This window comes from Tenrec ecaudatus, chromosome 1 (genome assembly GCF_050624435.1).
Source record: "Tenrec ecaudatus isolate mTenEca1 chromosome 1, mTenEca1.hap1, whole genome shotgun sequence".
Taxonomy (NCBI): Eukaryota; Metazoa; Chordata; class Mammalia; order Afrosoricida; family Tenrecidae; genus Tenrec; species Tenrec ecaudatus.
In genome coordinates, this window is record NC_134530.1 from 116,392,825 (window position 1) to 116,415,582 (window position 22,758).

Sequence of the window (22,758 nt, forward strand, 5' to 3'; positions counted from 1 at the left end):
CAGAAAGTAACTGGAAACAAACAGGGAATCCAGGACAGATGACCCCTTCGGGACCAGTGGTGAGAGTGGTGATACCAGGAGGGTGGAAGGAAGTGGAGTAGAAAGGGGGAACTGATTACAAGGATCTACATATAACCCCCTCAGACAACAGAAATGTGGGTGAAGGGAAACGTTGGACAGTGTAAGACATAACAAAATTATAATAAATTCTAAATTATCCAGGGTTCATGGAGGGGGCAGGGAAGGAGGGGAAAGAATGGGGAGCTGTTACCAAGAACTCAAGTAGAAAGCAAACGTTTTTAGAATGATGAGGACAATAAATGTACAAATGTGATTGACACAATGGATGGATGGATGGATGGATGGATGGATGGATGGATGGATGGATGGGTGGATGGATGGATGGATGGATGGATGGATGGTGATGAGTTGTATGAGCCCCCAATAAAATGATTTTTTTAAAAACAATACCAGCTGGGAGAATAAGAGACAAATTCTACCACAACTTCTCCTTCAGGTCAGATGAGCACTTTCAATTGTGCTTGACCCATCTCCTGATGTCTCCTACTTGTACCTCAAATTCAGTGTCTTTGAAATCCAAATCATAATCTACATTGTCCCTGTAAAAAGCAGTAGCTCTCTCCCCACCTTCCTTATTTTCAATAAAGATCCTGGTGTGATTCTCCCATCAGCAAAATCTCAAACTCAGACTCGTTTTTGTCATCTGGGTCACTCTGTTCACGTTGTCTTCTTTTTCCTGCTTGTCATGCCACAAACGTCCTCTAGTCCTCATCACCGCCTTGCTGAGACACTGGCGAACTCCTTAAAAGCTCTCCTCATTTCAATCCATCATACAGCATTGCCAGATTAATATCCCTGAAGACCATCCCTGACCATTTGCTCAAATATTTTTAGTGGATCCTCTCTAATAAATAAATCTGACTTATCTCACCAGACAGCTAAGACTATTTGTATCATCTAAGCTCCAGTCAAACGGATCTACCATGGTATTTTAATCTTAATCGGGGCCCTCTTTCTTTTGAGAAGCTACTATAGCTAATTCAATATAGGTCTGACTTCCCAACCCTGTTGGCTATCTGAGGGCAGGAAGTTATCTCAGTCTCTATCCATAGAAGATAAAACAGCAGTAATTCTGAAAGAAGGAAGGAAGACTACAGAATAAAATCAAATTAATTTAGGTAACAAAAGTATGTATATTTTTTCCTTTCCTTGAGATTTCGTTTTCCAAAACGAGTACATAAAATTAAACAGATGTATTACCTGTTATTACATTTATATCTGGGTACCGGCTTTCACACAGACCAACAGCTTTGCTATCCCTCTCAAAAGCCTCTCGGAGCTCTTTCTTGACTGCTGCCGAACCACATAATCGATACAGGCCTACTACCTAGAAATACAATTGTTGCCATGTTATGATAAATTCAATACATTGAAAACATAACAGTACAGTATATACAAATCACATGAATTTGGTGATCCAATATGTTCTGAGGACATTTATTAAAAAAATACCTCAATCACGGTTTACGAAATCCAACTACAGACTAGTGTTGCACCTAATAAAAACCTATTTTTTATTTAAATTAAAGCAATATGATTTCTGATGCCATATTAAGATATAATTCCTTCCCTTGAATTTTATGTGCTCAACTACTATCTCCCTGTCTCAGGAACTAGTCTTTAACCTGTCCCTGTGACATACGTCAGCAAACAGCAAGGGTCAGCAAACAGCGGCTCTTGAGACACATGCAGCTTTTTCGGTACGTACGTACGTGTGCCTCTGAAGTAAAATTGAAAATGAAAATAAAACCATCACAGTTTCACTTAAAGCAGTGGTTCTCAACCTTCTTAATGCTGCGACCCTTTAATAAAGTTCCTCATGTGGTGGTGACCCCTCAACCATAAAATGATTTTCGTTGCTACTTCATAACTGTCATTTTGCTACTGTTATGAATCAGGCGACACTTGTGAAAGGGTCGTTTGACCCCCCAAAGGGGTCAGGACCGACAGGTTGAGGACTGCTGACTAAAAGGCTATTATTCAGATAATGATGGTTTTATTTGTCTGTAAAAATATATTCCTGGCTCTTGAATTACTTTTTAAATGATTGTGACAGGCAGAGCTGACTGGCTCTTCTGCCCCAAAAGTTTTCCTACCCCCTGAATAGATTAACGTAGTGCAGCATAGAGATTAAACAGGAATTTGGAGTCTTGGTTCTACTCTACTCCTTCAGGTTTAGTGAACTTGGGCAATTTATTTAATCTCTTTAAAACTGGTTCCCGATCCATAAAATATCTAAGTAGTTGAAATAGATTCCAGCATACTATTAAAGACAGCATATTAGAAAATAAGCAAACTCCCAGGAAGAAATAAATACCAACCTAGAGTTTATTTTCAACTTTCAAAATTAAATGATAGTAAACTGAGGAAGGATATTTAATATGTTGAAGGTAAAAATAAACCCTCTAGTTCAAAATCTGCATAAGATGCATAAACCACCCCCATCACCCCCCAAATTACAACGAACAGATTTGTTTTTAAACTGGTTCTACATCTTTAGAATATCAATATAAATTCCTGGATGGGAAATTAACATGGACTTTGCAAGGAGAGAATTGCCTGATTAATCTATCAAAGGCCCCTGTGACAATAAACCACAGAAGAAAATTAAGTAGAGTAAGTGGGTGGTTGCTATACTTCCACATCAAAGACTACTTAGGAAGCTCAATCACCTTGAACTGAAGGAAGAATTGTGGATAAAGAAGCTACTTCAGTTCAAACAAAGTCAAAACAAACATTGGGTATCCCCAGGATTTGAATTTTAAAATCACATTGTAATGTTGTAAATGATCTAGAGGGCAGAACGCACAATACAATTTCTATGAACTAGCAAGCAAGTAGAAAATATTATAAGCTTTAGATAGGTAGCATAGGAATTTAGGTAAGTGGCAGGCAGGCCTCAGTTTGGAAAAATGTCAGTAACAGATATGGGAAAGTGTTATCTAAAATATGTGAGATCATATGCTAGTAGCAGTAAATGAAAAATAGTATAAAATACCTAAGACTATTTCTAAGAGACAGTAATATAAGGAGTTGCTACATTCCAAAAGACCAACATACTATAGGAATCCAAGGTATGTTCTGCGGAGAAAATTCAAATTTCTTACTCATCCAAATTCACGGGGGATTGAGAATACCACTTGATATTCTTGCTACACCATCTCAAGACAGACATATTAAAATTGGAGATAGTCCAGAATTTGAAGGTAAAGTATTAAATGGGATCCAAACAAATGCTGCCACATTAGAAGCAATGAAATGCTTAGACACCTTCAAAATAGTGACATTTAAATGAGCCCAAGCTCCATAATACTAGGGGGGGAAACAAGTTTCCCCTCGAACCTGAAAAGGAACTGTGTGCACCACAAACTCAGTTGCTTCCTACCTCAGCAGATGGGTAATACACAAGGGGCTTTCAAAAAGCTTACTGTATATGCAACACAAAGATAATGAAATTTCTCTACAAACTTTTTGAAGCGCAAGCCTCATATTAACAAAACATATGCTAAAAAGCTCAAATTAAAAAGATCGTTTTAAAAAGTAACAAGTGGAAGGAAGATCCAGTACAGGTGTTTGAAGGAAGGATGTTTTAGAATATAGCCCTAGTTTCGGAAGCTGACTTTTTGAGTCAGACACTTGCAGTACGTGCTAGATGCCTCTTCTACCAAAAGAGCAAGGAATATGATGATCTCGCAGTACTTTTTCCCACTGGAAGCAGAGGATGGGTGGGAGCAATATTCAAAGCATTTACAGAAGATACAAAGATCCATACTGTAAAAGATTTTTGTATGCATCAAAGACTGATTTGCAGTATAAAAGCAAGAGAAAACACACACACACACACACACACACACAAAGATATCCACATATATAAACAGTACTGTTGTTGGGGCCTTTCAAACCCTAGGGAGCAGTTCTATTCTGTCCTAGAGGGAGGCTCCAAGAGTTGGTACTGACTGGCCCGCAGTGGGGGAGGGAGGCTGTTGGGTGCTATGGTCCTACTTCCTACACTATAACCTGCTGTGATGCACTAGAACTGCCTGATAAGGTGTTCCTACAGCAGCAGCCCACCAGGTCTTTCTGCTGCAGAAGGGCTGGTTGGGTTCTCAACACCAACCTTTTGGTTAGAAACTGTGTGCTTAAGCACGTTGCCACAGTGCTCCCTAAACAGCAGAGTCGTCTGTAAAATGCAGGCACAATAAGCCTGCCTCTGTGTATTGGTGTGAGATGGGGGTGTAACGTCATGGAAGAAAAAGGGTCTTTATGAAGTACAGTCCCAAAGGCACAAATATAAAGGTTACGTTTTAGTTCACAGGAAATAATCCTTCATTAATTAAGATAAATCTTTCTATGCCTCGAGAACAGGAAAAAACAGCACTGCTAAAAATGTCTTTGGGGCACTTAGAAAAGTCACAACAGTCTTTTAGACACTTCATTCTTATAAGCGATTTCAGAAAACAGGCTAAAAAAGGGTAGTATATTTTGGTGACTTGCTTTGATAGTCAATAATAAGAGTTTTTGCTTAATAACTTCTTTAAGGTCTGCCAAGTCGCTGAACTTTTTACAAGCTGCCTGAGAAGAATAAAGGAAAACACAGAGGAATCATGACCAGATTTGGTCAAAAGCTGGTCTTAAAACTAAAAGGGCTCACTTCTACAAAGACAACATAGAGTGGACTTGATAGGATCATAGATCTAAGTTAAAAATAGTCTGCCAAAGATCAGCTGTCCTGTCTTTTAGCTGAGCAAACTACAGCTTATTTTTACAGATATAAGCAAGTAAGAACCAAAGAGATTAAGTGACATGCCCCACATCACACAACTAATTAGTAACAGAAACGAGGCCTTCTACATTGTAATGTAAAATGCCACTCTAACTTATGCTGTTTCTAGTTTCCATGTTCAGTACAAAGTACACTATCTTAAATTCCTTTTTACATATAAAGAAATCATACTCCAAATACTCTCAATACCTTTTATCTTTTTAACCTAACCTATAAAATCTTAAAAGCTACTCCCACAGAAATTCATGAAACCAGAATGATTATTTACACCTGGCTTGTGCCACAAAATGAAAATAAAGAATCATCTCTCAGAATAATATCATCAGTGAAATGTTTCTCCTTATCAGCCAGACATGTTCAAGAAAAGAAAGATCTGTTTTCCTAAAGGCTATAGTTTACTTATCTTGCTACAAATAACATAAGGTTGTTTGTCTATTTGTTTTAATGGGTTACCTTTGCATTATTTACAAGGGAATGAGAAGTGTTGTGAACAGGGCCTTGCCTCAGCCTCCACATTAACCTCCAAGCGAGAGCCTAAGCTTATGCTTTCCAAAGAGTAGAACCCACGGATAGTAGTATCGAAGAGGCAGAAGGAAACATTTTAGTAGTGAAACAGGAGTACAATACTCGCTGGAACTTTCCACCAGAGAAGCAGCAAACAATGCAGAAGCACTCCTTAAATTAATTAGTCTGTTGTTATCAGCACGGGCTTTGCTGAGGAATGCGACTGTAAAGTGACCCTGACCCACAGGTGTAAGAATCGTGCGGCCCAGCATCACAGGATAAACATAGCATGCTCTCCAACATAGATATGAATCACACCCTAAACAGGAATGGGATAAAAGCATGAACAGGCAGGGAGAATTGTCTAGATTAGGTTTGCTGGGCATCTGTGGTGCTTTTTAAACTTGAATTCCTTCCTCGAACACGTACTATAAATAAATAAACAAACCTTAAAGGAAGTAGAAGAGAAACAGCATGAAACACTACCTGACAGCCTCTCTTCTCAATTTCCACAATACATTTCTGTATCAGAAGTGGCACCATTAGTCCTACATTTTCTTTCTCTACAACTTTTCGAATATCAACCCCAAATATTACAGGTTCACGATGTACATCTAGTCCCTGGAGAGAATTTTCCCAATGTTCCATGAGAGTCACTTTCACATAAATAAGACCCCTAGGCTCAAGTTTGACAGCCAGCTGATGTGTCTTTGTCACCCTGAACAAAGTGGGGAGAACAACTGTCCCGTGGCAGCACACTCGGTTCTTCCTGGGCGTGGGCTCCCAACTGAATACGACCAACTTCAGATGCTGCGCATTTTCGATCTCTATGTTGAAAGTGTGGTCCATGTCTAAAAAAGTGGTCCGACAGGTGAGCAGAGCCGTTCTCGCTTTGTTGACGGAGTCAACCTGAATTGCACAAAAGACATCTTTGGAGTCCATCCGGGGAGGCTTTAAGTCCTCAGCTCCATAGAAATGCACACTCATGAGTCCAGATATGTACTGTGAACACTTAGGCTGGTCAGAAAAGCTGTAATGCCTGAAAGCATCAATGTCTATTTCATTTTTGCTACAATTATTGGGGATTATTTCTTTTCCTTTCCCAAATTTGTTTTCAGACCCATGTTTGCTAGATTTAGGTATCAGTTCAGGCGAGTCTCCATCACTGAGGTAACCACCTTGGCAGGAGTACTTAGAATGCAGGGAGGTCTTCTTCTGATAGCTGTGCTGAGAAGCCACACTGCTATCAAGATGGTACCGGCTTATAACATTGTGCTTAGCAGCTGGGGTTGGGTTCCTAGAAGGCAGAATGACAGTGTGATGAATTTCCCCATAGTTACATTTGGACAGAGAAGGTGCATTATCTGGACTACTTATATAATTCAAGGTTCCTTTAGTGCTCAACTTCCGGCTAAGTTCTGGCAATCTTTTCATCTTCATGGAAAGCTTCCTCACAGTTCGCGGGGATTTTATTTTATCCGGGAAAGACCAATTAATTGAGCCACCTTTTTTCACGGGGCTAGGGTTTGGAGAAGATGGTTCTAAAATGTCCAGTTCAGTCTTATTTGATACGGCTCCAATGCCAAGACCTTTGGGGTTAAAAAAAAGAGGCATATTATGAAGTGATATTCTTTCGCTTTCATGCTATCAACTAAACAAGCTCCCATGTGGAAAGAAAGTCTTCCCCTGACTCATCTCAAAGGAAAATGATACCAGGTTCAAACAGAATATAGAAGCTCTCCAAACGGTGGACAATGGAAAGAAGCACCTCCCTCCCCCATCGACTTTCCTATTCCGAAGATTTTGAGCACAAGTAATGCTAAGTTCCTTTAAGCTTTTTCCACTCTAATATACCTCAGCAAGTGTGCCATATATAACCTGAAACAGAAAAAGCTACCTATTTCACAATGTTTAAATTCAACTAGAAATTCTATACTAACATAAAAATGTTTCATCTATATTTATAATACTCTAAAAATGAATTTTATCCTCAGAGTGCTGATTAAAATTTATAACCAAACAAGTTTATAATTTTGACATCTAAGAACCCCTCCTTATTCTAAAACTCCAAAGAGTCTATCATCAAAGAGTATATCAAAAGAACTCTACCCAAACTAATGGAATATTGAATATCATAAATCTACCTGAACAATTTTCAGAAGTGCTAACGGGTCTTCTTTCTTATACTATTTACACACAATTCCCTACAATCTCAGAAGCTAAACACACTAAAGCCTCTAATAACAATTTCAACATGAACAAAGGCATAATTTTCAAATTTTTTCAATATTCAGAGTTAAACCTTCAAATATTAAAAAAAATTCCTATGCAAAAATAGCTTTATTTTTTTCTGAATGTCAAAATACTTCAGGGCTATTAGATAGTAAAACGAGGGAGAGGGTAAGGTTAAGACAATGATATGATAGCCTAAAACCAGACTATCTAGAGACTGACCATCATGAATTCTTTAGTGAAAAGATTTAAAATCATAATAACCATTAGACTAGTCAGCACTCACTGAGATAGTTAGCAAGTAAGACGCTCCTTTTGTTCTCAAAACCATCCTCTAATTCGGTACCATTAGTACCTCCTTTCCAGGAGTGGCAGAGCTAGCAGTCAAACCCAAGCACTGACGTCAGACTATATTTTTAACCCCTAAACTTTCAGCCTATCTGACTTTGTAAATATGACTCTGTCCACACATATACATGAAATTGTTTTTAAAGACCTTTCTCAATTATTGTCAAAAGACTATAGTGTGAAAATAGAAGCACCAGAGGTGGAAATGAACGTTTGCACACTGAAAATTGGAACCAATGTCGCTCAACAACTAGTGTGGAGATTGTGGAATGGAACCTGAACTTGCTGGGTAGACAGACCTTCACCAGAAACAATATAAAATCAGGTTTTCAAAGACATCAAACACTTAATCTCCCAGTTTACAAAGCATACACAGACTAATCAATTTCATCTTAAAATGTGAGCTTGTTTCTCTAAGTTTTCAAACCATTAAAATGAAATAGATTCCAACATCTATTAAACAAGTTTTCACTATTACCTTAAAAAAGAAACAATCTAGTACTATCCCAATTAAGCAAGATTTCAATTAATTGTTCCTACTTTGCCTATAACAGGAAGATACCCATTGAACTTTTATCAGTGACTAATCTAAGTAGCATTTTTATCCCTCCATCTCACAATTAAAATGAGAAAAAAAATTACTCAAAAATCACTAAATACAATTATCTTCAAATATATTAGTAAAATATTCCCCCCATATTCCTTGATGTGTCCTATCATTTAAAAAGAATGGTTTCTTCATAAAGAGAAGTCTATTTTAAGCCTGCTGGGCTTTTTTGGTAAATAGCTAATAAGAAATGCAGTGTCTGATAAACGGAACAAAGCAACCCTTGTATCACAAATCATAGTACAAGTCTACTGGTTTACTAGTCTAAGACATTCTCTCAATATACATTATTAAAAGTAGTATTTTGATTATGAGTTTTTAGTGTTTCTTTGGAAAGCGACATAATACACAAAGTTGCACAACTCACATTTTCTTTCAATAAGATACTATTTACCCCAGGCCCCAGTGTCCCTGTATAAGGTATTAAAATGCACATTCTTAGGTTTGCAAGGCACAGAAACACTAACAAGGACATGAGGATTTTCAGGGAAAGAAATGCAGTTAGCCAGTCAAAGGTAAAATATGAAGCCTACGATCACTACAGGGACCTGGAGTTTATCCTCAGGAGGAAACTCCAGGACACAAAATAAGAGTACTTGCTTCAGAAGCGTGCTACCCAAGGAGTAAGAAGGCAGGGCAGTCAAACACCGACTCCTGACAGTCTCTGGCTGCAAGCGCTTCCAGGCCCTGCAGGAAACCCTAAAACCTCTGAAACTGCCCTCGGCAGAATTGCAGAATTCTATCTGTGGTTAGAATTTGGTTAGGCCAAATTGATTGGGTAAAACCCCAGGGATAAAGACAATGCACAAAAAGCATCTGCTGCACCCCATCTGGTTTAATAGTCTGCACCGTTTGGAATTCCTTGGGAGTAAACTAGAACTGCTTTCCATGTAACACTGACACAACGAAAACATGTCTCCTGCTCAAGAGTCTTGGGTAGTGTATCTGAGACTAACTACGAAAAGAACGCCGCACACCAGATAATCAAAACACGTTGAGGAATAATAAAACTACTGGGTTGAACCAAGTGAAATACTATCTGTATTTTACAGATTAAAAACATGACTGAACATGGCCATTTTACATGGTCAAGCTCAATGTAAATCCAGCTTCAACTACCTTCTTTCTGGATTCCACACTACGGTGGCAGGTATTTTCAAGATCTTTACTTTTTATCTTATTTCTTTTTCTCTTCTTCCTTTTCTTTGCCCAGGAGGAAGCGGAGGCATACAAGCTGAACAAACCAATACTGGCATACTGAAAACATAACTCTCTCAGCTGCGGCCAGGTCAGGTATCTCAAAAAAGGAAGCAAAATAGATTCTCTCACTTCCAAGTCTCATAATTCAATTCCCTCAAGTAAGAGAAAATTACTATTTTAAAGAATTGACATACTCAAAGCATAGATTGCAAAACATAGTCTGTGATGGAAATAATTAAACCACCTATATAATAAACATTTATAAATCTACTATGAAAGAACTCTAAACTGGCAGGGGAGGGGTAGACATAGGATCTTTACCTGTAGGGGGAGATTTCAACATGGGGCTGTCTTCCACCATCATACCTTCTGGTGTCTTATGTCCAAGCCTTTGCTTATACTGCTGCGTAAATTCTGAAGAATGCATGGGATCTACGTGATTGGTTTCATCGGCCTGTGTGACTTGAACATCTCCTGTGTGTTCAGTGGAACCCAGCAAGTCATCAGTGTTCTGGTCTCCTTTGGTCAGGTCACTCTGACCTGTCAACACTCTCAAACTTAGAGCAGGATGTTTCAGAGCAGAAGGGTTTGCCACACCAAAACCAGAGGCAGGGTCATCATCCTCTGGAATGGGGTTGTACCATATTTCTCCTTCATCATCTGCATCATTTTCCTCATTACAGTCTAGAGAAGAGTTTCTGCACAATGAAGGGTTTGGAGCATCACACACCACATATGTACAATTCTCTTCAGAGGATTTGAGGAATGTTTGTGATCGCTGGTGTTTAGGCAGAGACACGGGCGAGATGGGAAAATTACTTTTCTCTTGGAATTTTTTACTTTCCTCTTCGAGGTTAACAGATTTCAGGGTACTCTGATAGAGCCAATTGCGTTTCTTTGAAACAGTGATGCGATTAAGTGGCTTGGGACTTCTGAATTCCAGGTTATCCTTCAGATCTCTTCTCTCCATGGAAGACTCACAGACACTTTCAAATACATCTGTCACAAAGAAGGGGGGAGAGTAGGATGTAATACCTGATGTCTCAGAAAATGGGTCACTTCACATTAGTTAGTCAAGTACTATTTTTTAAAAGATAATAGCACTCCAGTACCAAAATGGAAAAAAGATGTATTTTGGATTTTAATGCAAACATGATTTCTATTATTTAGAAATCAGACTATTATTTGCATAATAAAAATTATAAGGATAAAGACACACAAACTCTGTGGGTGCTTCTATAAGTATGAAAACGACAGTGTTAGCCAAAGAACCTGGTGGCACTTTCAGGTAGGCACTGGCCTGCCAAGGGGAGAGGTGATGGTTCAGAGCCATCGGGCTTCATGAGAGGAAGACGGAGCTGTCTGCTCCCAGAAAGATTCACAAAGCCTCAGAAGCCCTAGGGAGGGCGTCTGTGAGTTAGAACCAATGGCAGTGGGTTTGGTTTATGGACAGTGCTAGCAGAGAGCCCCGGTGCAATGCAAGGGTTAAACTCTTGGCTGCTACGCAGAAAGTGATAGTTGACGCCCACCGGCCATTCGGAGGGGAAAACATGTCTGACTTGGAAACCATGTGACTAGTTCTACTGTGTCCTGTAGAGCTGCCCCCCCCGCCCCCCCCCCCGTCAGAAATGATGGAAGAGCACTGGCTTCAGTTAGTAGGTCACTGTGTAGCAGTGTCTTACTCTAAGCAAAAATGTATTTTATAAAAAGCTTATACAAAGTGTTTTGTACACAGTATACCTTTAATTAATGTTTGGATAATTTCCAACTCACTATAATAAGGACCCGTAAGTTGTTAAGAAAACCACAAGTAATATTCCCACCACTTCACACAAAGATTAACTTTGAACCATGTTCTTAAAAAGTAGGCCTAACTGATTTCAGGCAGGTTAGGAACAAGAGGCATTCCTAAGTATGTCTTTTTGTAATTAAATTTTGTAATTAAAGTCAGGAGAGATACATACGGTTCTTTTCGGTCTTACTTTTGTTGTGAATTAGGCATTGGGCTGCTAACCATGTGGTTGGAAGTTCAAACCCACCGGGTGGCCTGCAGTAGAGATGAAGCTGTCTTCTCTTATAAAGATCAATGATCTTAGATGTCTCCTATAGGGTTGCTCCGATCAACTTGATTGACGGTAGATTTGGTTTTTATGGTTGCGTAAGAAAACGCTTGCATCTCTCTCAATGACTTAAAGCTGCACGTGCAGCAAATGTAGTAAATGAGATGAAGACTTTATCCAGAGTAGGGGTTGTTTCGGAGTGTCAAAGTCAGGGCAAATTTACACAATGTTAAAGGTCAAGGATGATTTGTCCTAGAGTCCGGGTGGCTCTGGCAGGGGTCTATGTATCCAACTGCTAACCGTGGGGTTCAGCAGTACAACCCACCAGTCTCTCCTTGGGAAAAAGAAGGGGGTGTCTGCTCCCATAAAGCTTTACAGTCTCAGAAACCCAAGGGGGCATTTTCCTCTGTCCTATAGGGGCACTAGGGGTCAGAATCAACTCGGTGACAATGAATTTGGGTTTGTTTCATGTATATTCATAGCCTGAGGATTTACTGTACTATAAATACAACATATCATTTCTTGGCTAATCAGACTGGGCAGTGAGATTTTAAGTGGGGGGTGTAAGTTCTAGTTATCTAGGGCAACAACCTAAGAGCTAAAACTACCCTTGAATAGTCCACGGCCTCATTCTGGAGGCCGGTATACGGTCTCAGTAAATAGACAGCTAGTTTGTCTTCCAGGAAAACAGACGACCATCCCTGAGAGTGAGGACCAGAGAAAAGAGCTGGTGGGCATTAATGGGCCACAGCGTACAATCCACCCTCCTACCCTTAAGAAATTCCATTTGGGAACTCTGGCCCATTTCAGAGCAATACTCATTCACCTGTATGGAGAGAACTTGATCTTGAATTTGAGTATATACTTCCCTCAATGAACAGTTACATTTTTATATATTAAATGCTAATATGCTGCTTCTAGACTGTAATCTTAATCTAAATAACATGTCAATCCCCCTTCAACTTGAGAAATACTACCCTACTCATTTCTTATACTCAACTCAAATTCTGCTTAAAAATCTTCATTTAATCAGTATTGATTAACCATTCTCAGAGTTGGTATAGCAGAGTGATTGTAAACTTTGGCTTGAAAATCAAACTATATCCTAAAGCTGGGTCTATCATCTGCTGAACTTCAGCAAGTTGCTTGGCCTCCCTGGGCCTATTACCTCAACACAAAAGGTGGAGAATTACAACACTTCTAGTTTGTACAACGTTCTGAGACATCAATGATGCTATCAAGCTATAATGCTAAGCACAGCCCTTATCACATAATAATCATGGCTAAGTATTAGAGGTTATTTCTGTCATATTATTAACTATCATCAATGTAATTATTATAATTGGGCAGGTACAAATTTAAGCAGCAAGATTATAAAATGAACAAGCTAATCCATACCTTAAGGAATTCGCAGTCCAGTGAGAAACATTAAATCCTTAAGATAACTATATAGTGTTACAACACTGAAAATTGAATAGGGAATATTAACTTCATCTAAAAAGGAAATTTTGTCCCAAGAGTTAAAGCAGAGCTCTATCATAACACTCATCCACTACAGATAATTTAACAAAAATATTCACAAAACTCTGAGATCATGTCAGATTTGTAAATTATGAAATTATGGTCTTAGGCTACTTTGTACATATAATTGATTCATTTTAGTACTACATCAAGTAAAAAACAATGATCTGATTTTCTGGTTCTTATAAGTTCCTATGTAAGTAAGTTATGAGGAACTTAAAAACAACCAGAACATTCATTAACCTCCATTCTAAAAAAAATCTTTAAAAAAAAAATTCTTAAATGACCAAGACAGCAAATGGAAAAGCAATGCTCAAAATTCTGAAAATGTTTTAAAAATTATGATGTCAGCATCATACAAGTTTGCTTGATGTAACTGATTTGTGGATGTTATAATTTCTAAGAGCCCCCAATAAAATGATCAGTAAAAAAATGTTAACTTCTGACTCTAATGTGTGTAATAGTAAACCTGAGCCACCTCTGACCCCACTGTTTAACATAAACATAAAACAAATTATTCAAGAAATTAATTGAGGGACCAGATTTCAACCCAGTGCCTCAAGGTGTGAGTTTCAGAAGTATCAATATTCAAGAGTTTGTTTATTTATTTATTTTTGCTCTGTCTCCTTAACACTTAGAATTAAGAAGTAAGACTAAAAGACTCAGGGTCACTGAGGCTTTGCAAGGGCTTTTTTCATCCAGTGCACTGAAGTCCAGATGCAAGTCATATGTTATTTAACAGCATTACAAGCACTTTTTACACTGCTGTAAGTTTCAACCAATAATTATAAAATTGCTCATGATGGCTATGAGTCAAATCTTATTTTATCTTTTTCTCAGGAGGCTCTTGCAACATTCAAATTTTAGACAGTTATGCATATTTTTGAATCCCTAAGTCCCTTAAAATACCTATATTAGTCTAACAATGAAAAGATCAAAGTTACTAGCATCCCATAAGGAGCCCTGGTGGCTTAGGGGGATTATGCATTTTGACTCCACCAGTCACTTTGCAGAAGAATAATGATACTTCTGAAACTCATATCAACTTTTAAAACCCAAAACTACAAAAACTAGACAGTTGTGTAGTCTGATTGCTACTGCTGAATGTTTCCAAAAACAGGATGAAGTTTATATTTACATATTAACAGCAACATCATTAAGTGTCAGATTTATTTTGTATTATTAAAGTTAAATGAAAGCATGTATCAAGGACAGTAAATTTTATACAAGCCCTTATCTATAATTTTAAATATTTAATTTTAATCCAAGTTAAATCCAAGCCCACATGGAAGAAGCACACCAAACTGTGTGACCATGAGTTGTTCAGGCATCAGAACAAAAAAATCTTATCATAGTGAATGAGGCGGGGAGTGCGGGGTGGAGCCCCAAAACCCATTTGTAGGCCACTGGACATCCCCTTACAGAAGGGGATGGGGAGGAGACGAGCCAATCTGGGTGCGATATAGCAACAATGAAAAATACAACTTTCCTCTAGTTCCTAAATGCTTCCTTCACCACCACCCCACAACTCCCCTATCAAGATCCCAATTCTACCTTGCAAGTCTGGCTAGACCACAGGATGTACACTGGTACAGAGAGAAAACAGGGAATCCAGAAACACAGGGAATCCAGGTCGGATGATCCCTCCAGGACCAGTGGTGTGAGTGGAGATTCTAGGAGGGAATAGGGAGAGTGGGTTGGAAAGGGGGAACCTATTACAGAGATCTACATGTGACCTCCTCACTGGGGGGTCTGACAGTAGAAAAGTGGGTGAAAGGAGATGTTGGACAGGGCAGGATATGACAAAATAATAATTTGTAAATTACCGGGGGGGGGGGGTGTATGAGGGAGGGGAGAGCGGGGAGGGAGGGGGAAAACGAGGAGCTGATGCCAGGGGCTTGAGTGGAGAGCAAATGTTTTGGGAATAATGAGGGCAATGAATGTACAAATGTGCTTTACACAATTGATATAGGTATAGATTGTGATAAGAGTTGTATGAGCCCCTAATGAAACAATTAAAAAAATAATAAAATGGAATGTAAATTACACATAATAGAAAGCTATTTGTAATCTTCCTCCTCCTTTTATGCTAAAATTAACATTTAAATTAGCATCGATTTAAGATTATTCATTTCCAAATATATATATGTATATATATATATATATAGACACACATTTAAAGACACAAAGAAAAGTATAATATGTAAGTATGTAACAATTCCGACAAAAAAATCCTTATTCTCTTATAACTATAAATGTTATAATTTTCAGATTCTAAGTAAGTTATCTATTTCTCTTTAAATGTGTAGGAGAATGCAGTGATAATAAAAACTTTGAAAAAATTCAATATATTTTTCATAGAAAAATTATTCTATGTAAAGGTGGATTAATCAACCTGCATGACAATTACTGAACATTGCCTAGTGCCCAGTCAGCAACAGGTATATTTAAACCTTAACTGAATACGTCCTGTTATCTACAGACAACTTTCCATCATTCTCTGATTTCTACTGCACATACAATTGTTTTTTGCTTACTTCTATAAAAACAAACAAAACACCTCCAGGAAAGCATCCAGATGAAAATGTAAGTTCCTAAATAAATATAAACAGGCCACACTTACAAAGTCAAGCTAGGCAGACCAAATGAAATGACCAGAACCAACCAAGTCTTTTTTTTTCCTTTTTTTTAATCTTACTAGTTTTCTCTTTATTGGATTTAGTTTTTTCTTCTACTTCTTGCCTTAAATTAGTATTTTAGAAATATTATTCACATTAATTAAATTATTGAATTCTTCTTGCATGAACTTTTACATAGCTATGTTTTTTTATTAATAAATCTTTTTATTGGGGCTCATACAACTCTTATCACAATCCATACATACATCAATTGAGCAAAGCATCCTTATACATTCGTTGCCCTCATCATTCTCAAAATTTGCCTTCCGCTGGGGTTCCTGGAATCAGCTCGGTTTCTTTTCCCCTCCCCCTCCCTCCCCGCTCCCCCCTTTCTCCTGCTCCCTTAATAGTTTATAAATTATTATCTTTATCTTATCTTACACTGCCCGGCGTCTCCCCTCACCCACCTTCCCATTGCCCATCTCCCAGAGAGGAGGTTACACATAGATCCCCAAGATCGGTTCTCCCTTTCTACACCCCCTTCCCTCCCCGTGTCACCACTCCCACTGCTGGTCCTGAGGGGTTCATCCGTCCTAGATTCCCGGTGTTTCCAGAGCCCTACTGCACTGCTGTGCATCCTCTGGTCTAACCAGGTCCATTTACATATCCGAGGGAGTTGTGTGTGTTTGGGGTGGGGTGGGTAGGAACTTTTCATTTTTCCTCCCTGTGAATAATAAAAACTCTTAGGAAAGAAAGCTGTGTGCTCGTTTGAGAGGCCAGAAAACGAGAAGAAAACTTTGAGACTATGTAGGGTTCCGTTTCACAAAAATAATGGGCAGGAGCAAAGGAAAGATGCACAAAACATGAATGAATGCATATCCCTGAAGAGGTTTTCCTCTAATTCAACTCCCAATATGCCTCAAGGCAGTAAGCCTCAATTTCTTCTGGCCATTCCCCCACACATTTCCATCTACAATCCTAAGATCTGGGTGAAGGCAACGTGCTCTCCAAGTGACTGCCAGCCTTTCTCATCACCACAATAGCTAACTAATTGCAAGGCATGGTACTAAAAGCTTTAAGTGGATTATCTTTTTTCATCCTCCAGTCACCTGAGGAGACAGATACTATCATTATCTCCACTTCACAAAGGAAGAAACAGGAGGACTACGGTTTGGCAAGGTTGAGTAACTTGTCCAAGGTCACAAACCTGGTAAGTTGTAAAGCCTCCTCAGAACCCCAAGCAATCTGACACTGGAGTCTCCGTTCTGTTAACCACTATACTGTATAGCTTCCTCTCTGGCCAACTGGAAATTCTCACAATTCGTTATTGGTGCAAAGTAGGACCGATATGAAGGAAGTGATCCAAGTTCATTATTCATAAATGTTAAGTATAAATCCGTACATCTAAAATGGAGGCAGAAAGAAATCAAGTGTTTTGCTCTAAAGGGGGGTTAGTTGATGTATTACGTTTCAAAATAAGGTGGGATGTTTTTCAAAACACAGCAAATGTTAATTATACATGAATGCAGGACGTGAGATCTCCAGAACTCTCAGTGGAACACGGAAAAGCAGCATTTAAGCCCTTAAATCTTAATAAGATCTCTAGGGAATTGATATGGCATCGGTCTGCTAGGTCAGCAGTTCAAAACCATCTGTTGCTCCAGGGGAGAAAGGGGCTTTCTACTCTCGTAAAGAGTTATGGTCATGGAAACTCACAGCATGCTGTTTTATCTAATCCTATAATCCAATCCTGTCTTGACTCAAAAGGTTGCTATAAGATTTGGCTCAAAGGCAGTGAGTTTGGTTTTATTTTTGTGTGTTTTGTGGTTTTGAGTTAGAAAAGCCCTGCTGTAAAACTGTGAGCCACACTTTCAGTGGCAAAGGTCTGGACCAGTGGTTCTCAACCTGTGGGTCACGACCCCTTTGGGGGGGTCGAAGGACCCTTTCACAGGAGTTGCCCGATTCACAACAGTAGCAAAATTATAGTTATAAAGTAGCAATGAAAAGAATTTTATGGTTAGGGGGGTCACCACCACATGACCTGTAGTAAAGGGTCACAGCACTAGGAAGGTTGAGAACCACTGGTCTAGACAATAGTCTCTATGGTTCTTGAAACACAAATACCACACATTTCTTGGAAACCAGTGATCTACACTTACAGGGCATTCAAATAAACACGACACAGCTAACATTTTCTGCTGAATGTGTAGTCTGGAATGTTTTCCCAAGAACAAGCAACACCCCTATAGCACCCCTGCCCCCAGAGAAAAAGACAACTGCAATTGCTTCTAAGGCCACAAGAGCAGAATTTCTTAAAGAAAGATTTAAAACTAGAAGACAGTTCGAGAGTCACATTGAGCTGCCAGTGTTTTCAGGGGATGCCTTTAGGAGTCACCACCATGTCTGAAATCAAGATCAAAATCAAGAACTCCTGAACCTGTACCTTTTGACAGCCATTTCCCCAACTAGAACCAAACCAGGAACTGCTGGTGGAAGGCACTGAATGCTAAAGGGGGTAACGTCTCCGTGTGTCAGTGGTATCAGGGTGTACACACTTCACTCTGCCCCACATCCGTAAGTGTCTACCTGGGATGACCTCCCAGCAGAAGGTCCATTTCCTGGGAAGATTTGAATGGGCCCTCCTTACTTCTCTCCAGGGATCCTGATTCATTACTTAACTAATAAAAGAAACTCACTGGAAAACGTGTTAAAAACAAAAACTACAAATCAAGAATTATATGACTGAAAAAACACAAGAAAGAACTATATGACTATTGTGGCTAATCTTGAAGAGCACCACTGCATAAAAGCATTTGCTAGGGGGAAAAAAAGAATTTGATGGAAAAAAAAAAACACAAAAATAACTCAGCTCATAAAAAAAGAAAGCAGAGCTATAAACAATTGAGGGTATAAACAGATATAAACCTGCATCACAGTGCCAATTTCACTTTAGATAAAATGCACACAATCTTATCTATGAACTCATACTATTTTAAAGAATTATCTAAAGATTTTAGACAAAATATTCACAAGTTAAAAACCCTATCTTTCTTTCAAAAGTCATACAATAAGAAAAACAGTGTCAAAATAGGCTAATATTTTTGTTTTTCAGAGAATTAAAGAGTTCTTAGAATTTCATTTTTAATATTAAATTTATAAAGACTTAAAATGCCACTTATTTGGCAAATAGATTAAGATTCTTTCATAAACTCAAGGCTTGCTGAAACTTGACAATAGTTACTATGTATCATGACTTTAGATTTCTTAAATAATCATCCCAATTAGGAACAAATTAGCTAATTTGTGAATCCTAAGCACCTCACTGCATCAAATCAAAATAGCTGCATTATTGTACAGTATCAGCACAAGCGAGTCGCTCTTGGAAGGAGCCAACAAGCTCCTTCAGAAAATCGGCTGACTTCCACTTGTCCATTATTACATAAGTTTCCAATAAATCTCTGTAGAATCATGTTTCATTTTAGCTTCTAAGTTAGTAGTTTCAGTTTCCCAGGGGACGGATCAACTAATTCTTTAGAGGAGATACATTTATTATTACTTTTTAAACCCCTGAACTACAGGCATTAGAAACCATCAAGTGGTAAATGTTTTACTCTTGGGACAATTGGCTAAAAAAACCCACAACACCTTACTAAAGTTTTATACAGATTTAGTAGTGGCTGAAATTTTTTGAGCCAACATCAGCGGAGATGAAGATATACATATTAGGGCAATAAAATCAAATAAATTACAAATATTTTCCCCTTGGAAATACAGCTTTTAAAATAAATCTGATACCAAAACAAAAGTTTTTACATTGTATCGTGCTTTTATTCTGAAGCCAGGTGGCAGTTTAATGGAGTGGCTCCTCACATTTTGCTAACTGAAAGGTTGGCAGTTCAAGCTCACTCAGCAGCTCCACAAGGGAAAGGTCTGCTCCCTTCCAGAGAAAGCCTGGAGAGCCGGATGAGGCCATTCTACTCTGTTACATGGGGTTGCTGTGAACTGGCATGGATTCATGTCACCAAGCAGTAACACCACCTTTTTATTCTAATGAAATGGAATATCTGACAGGTGTTTTGCCTGCATTGTTTTTTTTAACTTTCATACACATACAAAATAAATCACTTGGTTTGTCCTCATTGTGTCAGAAATTTTGTGAACTTTGTGTCCCCACTGTTTTGTGTTTAATTAAACAAAGTTAATGTGTACAAACCCAATCCTGTTTAAGATTTGCAATTCCTACTTGAAAAAATGCCAACTCTTTGGAACGTGTTCTTCACATCTTAGCATTTAATCTTTTCAAAATTACTACTACATGTAGGTCTTTAAATTCATGAAAATTCTCCTATGTATGTCTTCAGATCAAAAGACTATTTTCATTTTAGCTAACTTTAAAGTAATATTTCTTTCAGAAAAAAAAGACATCCTATTTACAACGTATTTAGGAGATTTTTAGAGTTGATAACTTAAACTTTCAGGAAAAAATTAAAAAGCATGTGTAAAAAGAGAGATAAAGTCTTTATAATACATTTTTTAAAGTAATGTTTCTCATTTAAAGTTTTCTTTTGGTTTACAGATAATTTTAAAAGTTTAAAAGTCTGTACTCTTCTTAAAAGTATACATGAGAAAGCTCTTTCTTTGATTAAAATAACAAGTGTCCAAAGAAGACCCTGGATTTATATTACATGAAGAGAGGGGTATAATTGGGAGTTTTCCCCACAATACAGTGCAAAGATTACTTTGTTGGTTTTATTGTTTTCTCCTGGGAGGATGGGATGGGTGGAGGGAAGAAGTATGTGAAATCTTATCTGACAATTTTTTTTTTAACTTAGGGTAGCTGGCTTTTAACTTAGGGCAGATAACTTTGGTTTGGCTCGCTTTGTGCCTGTGTATTTCATTCCTGGCAGAGAGGGAGGGAAGAGTATGTATAATGAGTAAACTGACAGTTTATGAAGCTGGGTAAAGTCGGCCTTGGAACAAATTCAAACTCACAGACTGCACAAAAGTCTACGGATTTGCCTCGAGCTACAGAGAAAAACACCAAAGCAGCGCCGCCCCGCTCTACCCCAACTCTAGAGTCAAACTCAGCCATAGCGAAGCCCAGTGCAGGGAAGGGGGTGCCGCCCGCCGCAGGTTAACAATCCGGAGACCAAGCAGGCGGCCCGGCGGGGTGCCCAAGACTGTGAGCTTCCCCACCGTCCCGCCGAACACCCACCGTTCACTTAGCAGTGGAGCGCGCAATTCCTGCGCCTCCGGTTCCCACCTGCAAACGCACACAACATGGCACACACGCGCGCGCACACACTCTCGTGCCACTGCTGTTTTTCAAAAGCCAGCCGAGGGGATGCCCCGCATTAAGTAACCTCGAAATCGCTCTCGGCCGCCACCGACTCTGGCACAGTCACGCACCTGTGCGCAAAAGCCAGGGCGACCAGTCCCTGTCCCCAGGTGGGAAGCAGGCGTGCTCTGGGGCTAACGTTTGGTGGCAGGGGACTCTACCTGTGAGCGTAATCCTTTGGTCTGGAGGCACGGCCAGGGGTGGGCTGCCATGCACGTTCAAGACGCCGGGGTTTGGGGAGACCGCCGGCGCTCCACTGCCTTTGGGGGGAGTCCCAAGAGCGCGACCTTTCATTCCCAGGGACAACAGACGTCCTTTGTACATCCACTTTTGCAGCTTTTTGACCGTCACGGCGGGTGGCTTGAAGAAGGGGGGTCCCTCCTGGCCGTCTCCTTGGCAGTGTCGCATCGCAGAGGACCCCGCGGGGTCGCCGAAATGGACCCCCGCGGAGCGGCCGGGGTCCCCGGGCTGCGGGAGCAGGAGGCCGGTCGGGGCCGCGGCCGGGGGGCGAGTCCGGCTCCAGCCGTGCATCCCGCCTCCACGTGGCGGGGGAGCGTCCCGGCGGCCGCGTGCGCCGCACCTGATCCAGCTGTCGCTCGGCCACCGCGGGAGGGCGGCAGGCTCGACACCCGCCGGGAGGCTCTCGAGGCTTCTGCTGCGGGACGCGCGCACCCGCGGAGTCCGCCGGCCGCCTCCCTCCGACTCCCTCGGAGGCCACCGGGGCGGGGACACCTGCTGCCGAGGGCGGCCACCAGCTCCCCGCTCGCAGCCCGGGGGGCCGGCTCGGCGGCCGGCGGCGCCGCAGGGGGAAGGCGGCGGGCCCGGAGCCCAGGCGCCCGCGGGGCAGCCGCGATCCGCCGCGCCCCCGCCGCCCCGCCGCTCGGCCGGGTCGGGGGGCAGGTCGTGCATGGCCTGGATCAGCAGATAATAGGCCTCGCGCAACTGGGTCCGCAGCCGGCCCGTCTCCGGCCCGCCGCCCTCCGCCCCCGGGGAGGAGCCCGCCGCCGGCGCGGGCGGGGGCCGCCCCTCCGCCCCCGCCCCCGCCCCCGCCGCCCAGGGCGCGGGCTGGCGGCCGCCGGGCAGGTTTTCGTAGCAGTCGGTGGCGTCCCCGCCGTCGCCCTCCGAGCCCCGCGCGGCGTTGCGTCCGCCGCCTTGGGAGTCGGCCTCCGGCCCGCCGCTCGGCCGCGACCCCTCCGGGCGCCCCCACCGCGGCGGCGCCCGGCTCTGCCCACCCACTCCGCCGTGCTCGCGTGCCGGGGCGGCCGAGGCGCTCCCGGAGTCTCCGGAGGCGGCAGCCACGGTCGCGGCGGCGGCCGCCCGGAGTCCGAGCCCCCCGGCACCGCGGGGACCCCGCCGCCCCCGGAGCCTGGAGAGCGTCCTCCTCAGAGGGTCGGCCATCGCCCCCCCCGCCCCGCCCGCCTCAGCAAGCAGGCTCGCCCCCGCCGCCGGGAGAGCTCGCAGCCCCG

At 41.2% G+C, this 22,758-nt stretch overlaps 1 protein-coding gene across 3 annotated transcripts in view; it reads right to left on the bottom strand.

Annotated features, from left to right (window-relative positions):
- SYDE2 (synapse defective Rho GTPase homolog 2) overlaps positions 1–22,216 on the bottom strand; it is a 45,911-nt gene extending 23,695 nt beyond the window's left edge. For all 3 annotated transcript variants that reach the window (XM_075557793.1, XM_075557797.1, XM_075557802.1), the window contains exons 1-4: positions 21,454–22,216; positions 10,077–10,754; positions 5,855–6,957; positions 1,282–1,408 (exon numbers count right to left, since the gene is read on the bottom strand). In XM_075557793.1, coding sequence (XP_075413908.1) covers positions 1,282–1,408; positions 5,855–6,957; positions 10,077–10,754; positions 21,454–22,201 — 2,656 coding nt within the window. In that variant the 5' untranslated portion in view covers positions 22,202–22,216. The remainder of the gene's footprint in view (positions 1–1,281; positions 1,409–5,854; positions 6,958–10,076; positions 10,755–21,453) is intronic.
- Positions 22,217–22,758: the final 542 nt, after the last annotated feature.